The 13,003-nt window shown below is 33.1% G+C and overlaps 1 protein-coding gene and 1 pseudogene across 3 annotated transcripts; one reads left to right on the plus strand and one right to left on the minus strand.

Moving 5' to 3' along the window:
* Nucleotides 1–2,245: 2,245 nt before the first annotated feature.
* On the minus strand, nt 2,246–4,219 carry LOC107962512 (uncharacterized). 3 transcript variants are annotated; one of them, XR_001701654.2, is made up of 3 exons: nt 3,836–4,219; nt 3,567–3,684; nt 2,246–2,485 (listed from the first exon to the last, which is right to left on the minus strand). XR_001701654.2 is itself a non-coding variant. In XM_016898927.2 (2 exons), the coding sequence occupies exons 1-2, from the start codon at nt 4,131–4,133 to the stop codon at nt 3,635–3,637; spliced, it is 348 nt and encodes a 115-aa protein (XP_016754416.1). In that variant the 5' UTR covers nt 4,134–4,219; the 3' UTR covers nt 2,246–3,634. The 3 variants fall into 3 exon arrangements, 1 of the variants encoding a protein (XP_016754416.1); XR_001701653.2 differs by having other exon boundaries at nt 2,246–3,493; nt 3,836–4,191; XM_016898927.2 differs by having other exon boundaries at nt 2,246–3,684.
* A 598-nt stretch (nt 4,220–4,817) lies between these two features.
* Nucleotides 4,818–12,007, plus strand: LOC107963239 (small glutamine-rich tetratricopeptide repeat-containing protein 2-like; annotated as a pseudogene).
* Nucleotides 12,008–13,003: the final 996 nt, after the last annotated feature.

Here is a 13,003-nt window from a genome sequence, read left to right on the forward strand (position 1 = left end):
GGCTCTCTAAAGACTTTCCTTATCAAACTAGTTGGTGTAAATGTGCTAACATTTTTTTTTGGTATTTACTCTTTCTCATTAATTAGTTATTGATACAGTGACAAATGATTTGTGTTATTTAAGTTCTTGTTGACATCGAATCATGAGTTTAAACCTTGAACAATTTCTTTCCTTTACCATTGATTAAATAAAAATAATAATTTCTCTAAAAGCTTCAAATTAGGATAAGATTGGCTGATCTTCCTGCTTTTCCTTTTGATAAAAATTTCAACTTAATTATCTTAAACTCATCTTACACTTTAGAAATGTGAAATATTAAGGGCGTGTTTGGTTGGGTGGAAAAGTGGAAAGAAAATAAATTCTGAATATACTTGGTTAGGAAGAAAAGTGATAAGAAAGAAAATAAGAAAAGTGATTATTTTCCATCCTAATATATAAAAACCAATCCTTTCAAATTGGAAAAATGAGACGAGAAAATAGAAGAGAAATGTATGCTAATTCAAAATTTATATATTTCCTACTAAAAACACGTATGAAAAGAAAAATTATATTTTTCATTGTACTAATTTTTTACCCCTTTAATTTTCCATCTTTCTAATTTTCTTTCCTTTGAACCAAGTTACTCATTGATTCTAGAAATGTGACTAAAGAAATTCCAAACACCAAGTCTAGCTTCAAGAATGTTTCCCCTTAAATTCCAATGTAGTTTTTGTGCTCAGGTGAATTCGGGCTCTCTTTTTACCTATTCTCTTAGGCTCATCAGAGGCCCTCATTTCACATTTCGTGGGCTTGCATGATATTAATTGGAAGGTGTCTGAATTTGGCAAACATTGTCATTCAATTATCTTTAAAAAAAAAAGAGAAGGGAATGGCATGAATGCTATTTGGGAGTTTATTCTAATGTGCTATCTTTATTGTTAAAATGTTTAATTTATATAAAAGTTTAATTTTGTCAACCAATCTAATTTTTAACCATTTGGTATATGAAGTTTAATTTTATTAACCAATCCAAACGGTTTTAATACACGGGTCAATCATGAGATGACTCAGGTATATTTGTTGACTTTGACTTTTTAACTTAAAAGTTTAAGGATTTAAGTCTAAGTTACCAATAATTATTATTAATAAAAAATTCTATAAACAAATGAATAATAGATTTTATCTCAAGCATGGAGTTTAAACAAGGAATTGATCTCAAACAGATGAACACTAAAAAAACCCAAAATGCTTTAAAATTGGAAGGAAAAAAAAAAGAGAGAAGAGAATTTCAAAGTAGTTGCACAATATCTAACAACAATTGTGAAAAACAAAATCATCCAAATGGATCCATTTTCAAAACTAAGCCCACTTTTTTTTTCAAGTTCCTCTTGGAATTTGAAGCAAAACTATCAAATGTTGGTTGAAATGTGTAATATATTGCTTGATCTAATTGATTCAAAGTTAAAATTTCAAATTGCTGGATTTTTGAAAGCTCTCCAAATTATTATTATTTTTTATTATTGCTCTTCCTTTGAAAAAAAAAAACCCATTTTTTCCCTTTAAAATTTTTATTTGGCTTTAAATAAATAAATTAAGAAGAGTCTATGTACAAAGAAGGCTTGAATTTAAATAAATAAATTAAAAAGAGTATGTACAAAGAAGGCTTGAAAATTGGGTGTTCAGAGATGAATAAATGGAAATTTTGAGCTTAAAAACAGAGAAGGGCAGTGAAATCTGAAGGAAAAGGTTCATAGAAGTCCCTGTCACTACCTCCTCCTCACACAACTCATCATCGGCAACGAAGCTCCAAGCCACGACGTAGATGCCCCTCCCCGAAAAAAAGACATTTGAAAAAATTGAAATTAAAATTCAATTGATAGCACTTTCTATGGATTCTCATTAAATTTGAATATACAACAATTTTAAATTTAAAGATCTGATTTAAAAATTAGAAATATATATTACATTTCAAATTTAATAAAAATTAGTTAAAAATAATATTAAATCAAGGTTAAAATATGTTATAAGTCTCTTACTCTTCACAAAAATTTAACCACTGTACTTTTCAGATTTCAAAATTCAAATTGAGTGTTTAAAATTTTTTGTTAAATTTGTTAATGTGACATTTTTAAAAAAAATATTTACTTGGTAAACATGTAACCAAAAAAAATATTGTGATGAATTTGAATTTAACAAAATAATTCTAACAATAATGACAATTGAAATTGAACCTTGAAATCTAAAAGTAGGACTAAATTCTTAAAAATAAAAGTAAATGGACTAAATTTTAAATTTATGAAGAGTGACAGATTTTAACCTTAAATCAAATAAGGCCTAAATTTCAAAGAATACATGGACTGACGGCATAATTACGAATTAGACCATATAAATAAACATATAATATAACTAAAGAAATCTGTTTTTCAGCATCATGAACCTGGCATTAGCAAATTATTTTTTTAGAACAAAAGGCCACGAAATAGCCAGCGATTCCCGTGACTTTCATCTGCAACAAAGATAAAAATTATCATGGTTTTGCATCATCACAGTTGCCTCCCAACACCCCCCACTTTAACCCCTCCCTCCTCCCATCCATCATTCTTTTTGTCTCTCTCTATCCCCCCTTTTTTTTTTTGAGTATTCAGTTCATTTTAGGCCCCCGTTGGCCTGTTACTACAGTATCAGTCATCTCTTAATAGTAAAGCCCACGACTTCCCAGAAGCACCCCCGCCAAGGCCCTCAACATAACCCTCCATTTCTTTTTTTTTCTCTCTTCTATCCTCTTTCTCTTTCCCTTGGTTTCTAGTTAGTGTATTAAGTGTTTTTGGCAACCAAATTTAGGGTCATTTTTGAGGCAATTAAGTGGAAATGAAGGTTGGAAATCAAAATCTCGGAGGTGGGGAGGAGGGAACAGCAAGTATAACAACGTTGGTGGGAGCAGTTGTGGTGGGTTTGAGACAAGTTTTAACTCAGATGGAAGGGCCTAACATGTATGGCAACGGGGTTGATAATGGGTTGGTGTTAAGGAAGAGAGTGCCTGCAGTGGATGAGAGCTCACATTCTAAGCATGCAATGATTTGGGCACTCACTCATGTGGCTAACAAGGGTGTGATTTGCTTACTTTACTTCATGTTATACCCCCAACCCAAAAGACCTCTGATTCTTGTTCTTGTTCTCCTTACCTTGCTAACTCTCTTAGGTCTCCTAGTTTATTACTTTTACTCTTTTAAACCCATGTTCTCTTTTTACTTCCTTGCTTTTGCTTTACAAGACATGAAGTCTTTTCCTGCTAGAGTTTATCTTCCCCATGGGAATTTTTACAGATGCTTTAGTCTTCATTTGTTTTCTTTACCAAGAACACAAGCTCTTCGACTCTTTATTTCTTTACGACAAAGACAATTCTTTCGAGCTTTCAGTATATATGAATACTACAACATTTATTGCTTCGATTTTTAAGAGGCTAAGGCAGGAAAATTCCACTCTTCTCTAAATCTGTTGATTGGTTGATTTGATTCTACAAAATTACTGCAGTTGATCACAGAACTATTTATTATCAGAAATTTGATCTCAAAGAAGAAGATATTCACCTCTCAACTATGCAAATACCCAAAAGTTCTAGCTTCCTCGCAAAGATTACTAAAATCCAATTCAGAGTTCAAACAACGAACTTCGCTGGTGGTGATTTTACACCTTTTGCAGAATCTCCTGGCAAAAAAAGAAAAAAAACACAAAAAAGGTCAACAAAATGCGATTTAAAGTGCTTCATATTAATGATTAGTGCAGATCCATGAGATATTTTTCAATTGAAACACTGACCCAAATAAACCCTAATAAACCGTAGAGGAAAGGAAGTTACCGGTTGGAGGAGTTGGGGATTCACCGTAGATAGCTTTGAGGGAATCGAGAGGGACAAGAGGAGAAGGGGAGGACGCTTCGGCGAAGAGCTGCTGCTTCCAATCCCACATAACCTTTTTGAGGGCTTTGTTAGATTTGGTCAAGGAATCTTTCTGGGCTTCCAAGGATTCAATAACATTTTGCTGGTTCAGAGATCGAATGCCTAATACCGCAAATGATGTGACCAAGCACACATCGATCACCACGTTGTTGTTGGCTGCTCTGCTTGCTAGCCCCACCAATTTGTTGGCAAACTCCATTTCCCTTTTGGGTTTTGAGGTTTTCCAACTTCCAGAGATTTTAACTTTTCCATGAAAAAGAAGCAAGGACAAGTTTCGCAAAAACGGGGCTGGGCTTGGTCTTGGGCCTGAGCTATAAATATCTCCATTCGTAGGAACTCACATCAAAATTTTCTTTTCCAAGTTATTATTTTTTAAGCTTAAATTCTATGTTAATCCTTATTGTTTATATTTTAATTTGATTATTTTAAATCTATATAATTTTTGAATTTTAGAATTTAAATATTAATTTGATAATAGCTGTTAAATTATATATTAAATTAAGCTTTTTTTATTAAAATATGGTACGAAAATTAAATGTAGAGCAATTTAATGAATATATTATATATATTTATGATATGATATGATTTATAAATAATGTTTTAGCCATCTAATGTATGGTCATTGGTAAACTCTTTGGTCATGATGATATGTGTTAATTCATTTAATAAGTGTATAAAAAAAATTAAATATTGAATTTAAATTATAAATCTTTCTAGAGTATTATTTAAAATTAGATGAAATAAAATAAAATAATAAAAAAATTTAATTTTATTGTATGTTCTTATCTATTTATTATTTTTTTATAAAAAGAATAAATTTTATAGTGAAAAAAATCAATTTATCAAACAGGGCCTACTGTATAGACGAGTAGAACAAATTCCGAATAGAAAGATAGATGTGCTTACTCCACTTCCAAACGATAAACAACAGGGGAAGAAAATTCGTGGGTGCCCAACTTGGTTCTTGTAAGCAAAGTAAAGAATAGAATAGTGTTAACCCAGCATCCAAACACAGTATAATTGAACTGTTTAGCTTGCTTTTCTTCTTCTTCTTCTTCTTCTTCTTTTGTTGCTAAATTAGAACTGAAGTGAATTGAAGTCCCCAAATATTTTGTTTGCAAATTTTGGATGGGTAATTTGAAGACTGATTCTCCACTCTCTCGTCGCATCGTTCGTTCCTTCTTAGATTTCCTCAACTCCGGTACTCTTTCTCTCATCTCTCATTTTTTTATCCTGTACTTTTCTCATATTTTGTCATTCAATTAGCTTAGCTTAGCGTTTCTCACTAATTCCTTTTTTGTTTCTTTATTTTGCTATGTTTCGATTGATTTTGGCTTCTGAGAAAGCAAAATTAGGCAGTGATTGTTGAGAAGTAGGTTGTGTGATGAATGTGAATATGATAGTGTGTCAATGGTGTGGCATCGGTGATATAGGATTTGGTTGGTCATTGATCTTTAAATTATCTGGAAAAAAAGTTATAACATTTGAAGTTTTATCCTTGGAGCAGCCACTGGAGTTTCTGTAACCATGAGCTGATGGTGCTATTTGTTAACTAGTCAAATTGTCTTAGGATGCAACCTCAATAGGTTGTAAGGAAACAAGTGGATTGGTATTCGTGTGCAAATTCTTTGAGAGTAATTGTGGAAGGGTACTTTTGAAATGCGTGATTGGTATCATGTCTGTTAAGTTACAAGACTTTTGAGATCATAGATGTCATCAGATAATGATGGTTGCTGGCACTGAGATTATATAAAGTTTCTCCTTTTCTTCCACCTCTCTTTATTTATTGTTTGCGGGGTTAGGGCGATGGAGGGCTTAGGGTTGTGAAGTGGGTTGATTTGAGGTTTGCCTCAAGCATATGAATTTGTTTCTGGATCTTATTTTGTTTAGATTGTGTGTCACTATTATATCTCCTTGTTGTGGTTTAATCGTATTTGATTATTTTCTACTTGATTTACTGTGTTTACTCAACCTGTTAAAACATTTCTACTAATGGGTGTGTTTTCTGTTAAATAGTTGAACCTGCCCCAGGGGTTGATTTTGAAGGCCTTGAAGTTGCCAGGGAATGTTTGCTGGAGGTGTTTAAACTTGACTCAGCTTCTATAAATGATGTGAAATCTGATAGTTTAGTTGACATATTCAGTTCATTGGAAGCAAGTGAGGATAAGAAGATTAAATTGGATCTCAGTCACAGGGGAACTTCTGATAGTGACCCCTGTTCCTCCTCTGCCTGTGATGTAAGAAGTGCTAATTCTGTGGAGGCAGCAAAACTGGTATTTTGTCTGTCTTCTTGTTTTGGAAATTTATTAAAGCATTTTGGGCTTTAGGTTTTAAATTAGGTGAAGTTTAGTGTGGAAAAATTTTCTCTGGAAATGGATACCTTTCTTTCTGATTAAATGCATGTTGTTGTCGAGGTAACTAACTTTCAGTAACATTTTTATTGGAAATAGTGGGATACAATCTCATGTCCAATTCTGGATGCAAACTGTTCTATGTGACTTGATGTTTGATAAAGTTAAAGGGGGATCTGGTTGGGTGGAAGGGACTGTGTACTGTAGCATGGATATAGTCATTTCATGAAGGGACTATTATTAATGGTTTGTTACTATCTTGCTGTGTCAACTGCTGTGATAACAAATTGCATTTAGAGTTTTTGTCTTGCAGAAGTAAGTAACTACTCAGTTTTGAATTCATTCTCTGACTATGTAATGTTAAACCTCTAGGAATTATAGAGGCTGACCAATTTGCTTTCTGAATTAGATTTGCACTAATTTTTCTGTTCTAATTCTCCAATTGGTCTCTCATCTTTGTGATTAGCATTTTATTCAATGAGCAACTGAAGAACAATGAAGGGAGAAAATGTTCAAATCAATTGCTTCATATGAATATTGACGCATACTTTTATTCTGCATTGTCTAAGAACATAATTAAAGTTCTTATACTCTTATGATAGCATTGAATTATTACAATATGCGTCTACAAGCTATTAAAATTCACATGACATTTTAGAGGCATTATATTATTGTGGTATGCATCTTTTGCAGTACTTGTGTTCCTTTCTGAGTACTTGGACAATATTTTTTTTCTGATTTCTTTCTAATGCGATTTGTTTGTTGGTTTTGCTGAATCAGGGGGATAACTGGACTAGAGAAACTCAGTCTTCTGGTATGACCATGCTATTTGTCTTGATAATTTCACATTTTTTATTTTTTAGTTTTGGAGTTGAAATGGTTTTACATTTGTGTCATCTTTTTCAGTGCTTTAGTTTATACAGAATAATTGAATTTGATACCAATGTAACTTGCAGGAGTCTCTAAGGATGAACTCTTTGGGCAATTCTTTGCTGCACTGGAGAAAATTCACTTTTTTAGGCCGATGACTGATGGGAATGATGATCCTGCCCAACTGGATAAAGCCACTTGTTTATTTGAAGATGCTTTACATGTTTGTTTTGCTCTTTTATATGTTATAAATGACGAGTTGGTTGTTTCTTAATTTAATTATTCCAAAGTGATTGTTCGTATTGAGGTATCTTCTAGTTTGCCATATGGTTTCTAGTTTAGTGTTACATTGTCCATGTTCCATTTGAATTAGTTTCTGTGTATTCCGAGCTTCAATTCCATTATTAACCCACTAAATAAATTGGCTGAATCACATGGGACAGGCCATCTAAGGTGATTTTTTAGTCCTCATGTTTAGTATCTTTACTGTAGAACATTCAGAAGGTGCACTGAAATTAAATAGCTAAATTACTGGGTTTAAAGGCATTAAACAATAATATTTATCCTGTGTCTTTCCAGAGACTTGACTGAAAGTCAATGTCCAGGGAAGTAAGTTCTAACATCAAAGGATAGCCAAGGATATGGGGGTCATGAATATTTCAGAAGGGCATGGATTTATTCATCAATAACGATCTTTTTCCTAAATAGAGCTATTTACTTTGCGGATCTCTGGTGGGTGTCTTCTGATTATGTAATCAGAACCAATCATGTCCTGCCTAATCATTGACCTTGGAGAATCATGCAAAGTATTTTCATTTCTTTCTTAAATTGCCAGTTGATCTGGCTCAGCAGATAATGGCATCTTTATTTCCTCTAGTTGATTGATGAAACTTCTTCCTTTCAATTGGCCAACCGTTGAAGCCTTACATGACACATGACAAGCTCCAGCTTATGTTATCCCTTACTTAGGTGAACTCTATAAATGCACATATCTTAGCATCATATAGGTATTTGGCTTTTGAATCTGAAAGTCAGATGCTAAAGGTTGAACTTCTGTGAAATAAGCATCCTTGAGCAAAGTTGCTTCCAGTATTTAGACGGAAAGGAGAGTTTGCAGGTTAGCCAGTAATGACTCAGAGGAAGGTAGAAAGTCACAGGTGGAAATGTTTTGTCAGCTGCATTCTATCTAGCTGATGTAAGCATGTGCCTTTGTGGTTTTCCTGTGTAGAAAACGTGATTATTAGGAGGGATTTTTTGTAGGTTTGATTCTCGATGACTTTTCATTTTAGTGCTTTGAACTAGTTTAGAATTGGGGATATCAAAATCCATATTGCTTTTACATCATTAAATCAGGATAGTTTTGGATTTGACCTTCTTCATCGTATTCTCATCCAGTTTAGATAATTTTTTGCTAATTACGTTTATTGTCATATCTTTTTTACTTATTCTTTATAAATATGCCAGTTACCTTCTGTTGTGCCTTTATTGATACCTTAATTCTGCTACATCGGGGGATGGAAAGATCTGGATGCTAGGCATTTGACTGTAGAAATCTGGCTGAGACATTCAAATGTCAAGGTAATAAATTATTTGTGTGCCTTTTTCATTTTGTTGAAAATCATTGCTTTAAATGTGTAACCTTTACTTTCACATATTATTTGTAGAGTCCAGGATAGTTTTTTTTTTCCTAAGTTGTAATGTTTAAATAACCGTACTGAAGATCAAAGTGGTGAGACATCCGGTTATCAGTTCAACTAGTTGACCGGTTGAACCAGAAAAAGGAATTTAAACAGTAGGTATTAAATATTGAAAGTATTTAATAAGAATCTCTATTTTACTAAATGAGTCTGACTTCAATATAAACTTCAGGGGTTAAATGTCCAAATTTCATCACTTACAATAACTTTTTCATTAAAAGAAAATTAAAAGCCAACAGTACAAAAGAGCAGTGGTTAGTCCCCTTGTTGGCATCTCAAAGACCAGGGTTCAACCCTGTCGTTGTTATCCCTTCCCCCAATTTGTTATATGTACCAAAAAGAAAAAGAAAATTAAAAAATGAGTTTAAAACCGACTTTTATGGATTTTCCAGTTCTTTACTGGTTTTTGCTTGTCTAGCTGGTTCTTAGCCAATTTGAAAGATTCTCAGTTGGATATTATATATCAGGCTGGGTGGACCACCAATTCCTGGTTCAGCCGCCTGGTTTGGTCTGTTTTTTTAAATACTAATTTGTGTGTGTTTATCAGTTGTTTTGTTAATAGTCATGAAGAAGAGGCTGAGAAAAGCAGACTCAAACTGACTGCACGTCTTTGCTTTCAGGTAATAGGGCCATGCAGTCAAAGCTATACTCTGATGCGATAGAATTATATTCTCTTGCTGTTTCTCTTTGCGATGATCATGCAGTTTATTATTGTAATAGGTGCAGTATTATTTGTCCATGCTGATTGGTTGATGTATATAAATTTTATAAATTTGTGCATGCAGTTTACTATATTTATTGGTTTAGTGTTAAATAAACTTTATAAGGATGTGAAAGTCCTTAATCCTGTTTTGCCACATTTTTTTTTGAGTTATTTGGCCATACTACTACTGTAAAAGCTTTTGGCCTTTGACTTTTAGAACTGGTAAACCTGTCTTTTATGGTCATCATCTCTTGATAGTATCAGATTTAGATTATCCTAGCAGTGTCATTGAACACCGCAAAAATCCCTAAGCCTGTTATGCCACATTATTCATGTGCTATTAGGTCATCCTACCAGTGTCATTGAACACTGTAAAAGCTTTTAGTCTTTGACTTTTAGTTTAGAACTGGTAGACCTACCTTTTATATTCATCATCTCATGATAATATCATATTTAGATCATCCTACCAGTGACATTGAACGCTAAAAATCCCTGATCTTGTTATGCCACATTATTCACGCGCTATTAGGTCATCCTACCAGTGTCATTGAGCACTGTAAAAGCTTTTAGCCTTTGACTTTTAGAAATGGTAAACTTGTCTTATGTTCATCTTCTCTTGATAATATCAGATCTAGTAATTTCAAGAGATCTATTTTATTTGATTGTAGCGAGTTTCTACATTTTCCAATATTTGTTCCATGAAATTGTTGTGTTATTGAATTATGATGTATGCTCAACAGGGCTGCTGCTTATACTCAAATTTGCAAGTACAATGAAGCCATTAAAGACTGTCTTAAATCCATTGAAATCGATCATAGTTACTGCAAGGCGTACAGTCGTCTTGGTTCAGCATATTATGCTCAAGGCAACTATGCTGATGCAATTGAGAAAGGATTTAAGAAAGGTTGGTTGAAATTATTTCTGAGCTATACATGATGTTACTGTTGACTGAGAAATGCGGGTGGCATTATCAAATTTTGTTCTCTATCCTTGTAGTTTTCAGCTAATGTGCTACTCTTTATTATTCTATCTGATTTTTGCAAGTCCGCAGTCTTATCTATTTACATACTTTGCAAATTTAATCTCCGTCTGTCCATGATGAGATGCAGTTGGCCTTATTATAAAGTACCTGAAAACACTGACCCATTTCTGTGATTATTTATGCTTGAGAATATAGTCAATTGACTTTGAATCGTATGTTTTAGAAGCTATTTGATCCATGCAAAAGGTTGTAGCTATTTTATATAATTCTCTATTAGCGAGGCTTCGGTTTATTGTGTTAATCTTTTATCTTTAATAAAAGACACATCCTTTTTGTGTGGATTATCATACATTCAGTCATAGAAAATTCCCACATTTGCTCGAGGCCTGTATTTCCTTCAACCATATCAATAACAAATTGATGTCCATGGATTCTTGATGCTGTAAAAAAATGTAGTTCCTAACTCCTTTACATTTAACTTGTGCAGCCTTGCGATTGGATCCAAACAATCAATCTGTTATAGAAAATATTCGGGTATGTTTCTGTGTTCCTTTTCTTACATTGTCATATGGTGTTGTCTTGACATACTGATTGTGTTAACAGGTAGCTGAGCAGAAATTAAAAGATGAGCCGCAGAGGGCAGACTGGGATCGGGTAATATGAACATTTACCATTTTATTGAAACGTGATTATAGTTGTTTAATAACTGAAAGATTAGTCCATCGTAATTAACACAATATAATTACCATTACCACAATTTGCCACTAAAGCCAGATGGTATGACTATCTCAAACCTGTTCCCCTTTAAACTTGTCTTTGCTATTTGAATTTTATTTAAAAATACTTTTTTGGGTGTTTTTCTGCATATAAATCACTTACCTTTTTTTTAAAAAAAAAAATAGATTTCATTGTCTTGCAGAGTGCTAGTTCCAGCCATAATAATCAAGGATCTAATAACCATTCAACTGGATCAAGAAGTCACGGTGCATCACCTCCATTTTCGATGCCTTTCGATATCAGTGCCCTTCCCACCAATATTGCAAACATGTTTATAAATATGGCTGGAAGTGCATATCAGGGACAACCATCCCAAAACCGGCAAGGGGAAGACATGAACGTCAATGGATCAGAAGAAGCTGGAATAAGAATGGGTGGGGGGAACATCAACTTGAATTTCGGCGAGCAAATGAACATGCCGGAGGAGTTAACTGGAGCCTTCAGATCTATGATGGGCATGTTCTCAGGGACATCATCCCATGGAAACAACACTCGGGATACAAATGGAAGATCAGCTTCCAACTAAATAATTGCACTACACTACAGACATAAGTATGTATATAACAATGGTTTTTTTGTCCATTCCCTTTGAACTAGAGTTTAATCTATTCAAGCCCTCGAGCTTAAACTCATAACTTAAAAGTTTGATTTTCTTTTACACGTAGCAATGATACAATCATTTGAATTTTTTAATCCGAATAATTTATGTTTTAGTGCCTACCATATTCTTTTTGACTTTGCCCTTGAGCAGTAAACAGAAATAGAAATCCTCAGTATTATCAACTGACTCTTTAAAAATAGCTGGTTAACTAACAATTATGTATAAAATTTTAGATTTGACTTTTTAAATAAAATTTGTTATAAAAAAGTTTCTGGCATTTAATTAATTTATGGAAAAGATGATATTAAATTAATACATAATAGAATAAATATATATGAATTTAAAAGTTTGCACATACTATTTGTGAAAAAATAAAATAAAATAAAATAAAATAAATAAAGAACACACAGATTTTTACGTGGAAACCCTTTCGGGAAAAAATCACGGGCAGAGGAGAAAAAAATTTACTATGTCGAATTCGAATTATTACAAGAGGAATAGACTATGTCTATTTATAGGCCTGTAAAGCCATATTCTAGTAAGATTGAAACACCTTATTCTAATCAATATCAAATAGATGGAATTTAATAAGGTTTAAAAAACCTTATTCTAAAATAAAATAAAAGAACTGTAATTCTATATGGATTCTTCTTTTATTTTATTTTAGCACTATATTTTATTTAAATAAGGAGTCGGGTCACTTAATTCTAACAATCTCCACCTTGACACAAATTCTCAATGAACAAGTTCTTCATCGCAAACTCTCAACGAACAAGTTCTCCACCTCTTCCATAAAACCCCTTACGGGTTTAACTTCAACAATGAACACCAACCAAGTTTAGCAATGCTCAAACTTGGTTATAGGAAGTGACTTAGTCATCATATCTGCAGGATTTTCATGAATACTAATTTTGCTCACAACAATATCACCACGAGCAATAATATCACGAACAAAATGATATCGAACATCAATGTGTTTTGTTCTCTCATGAAACATTTGATCTTTTGTAAGAAAGATGACACTCTGACTGTCACAAAATATTGTGCTGATTTGAAGGTCTTCATTGAGTTCACTAAAGAGTCCCTTC

This window comes from Gossypium hirsutum, chromosome A06 (assembly GCF_007990345.1).
Source record: "Gossypium hirsutum isolate 1008001.06 chromosome A06, Gossypium_hirsutum_v2.1, whole genome shotgun sequence".
In the NCBI taxonomy this organism is placed as follows: Eukaryota; Viridiplantae; Streptophyta; class Magnoliopsida; order Malvales; family Malvaceae; genus Gossypium; species Gossypium hirsutum.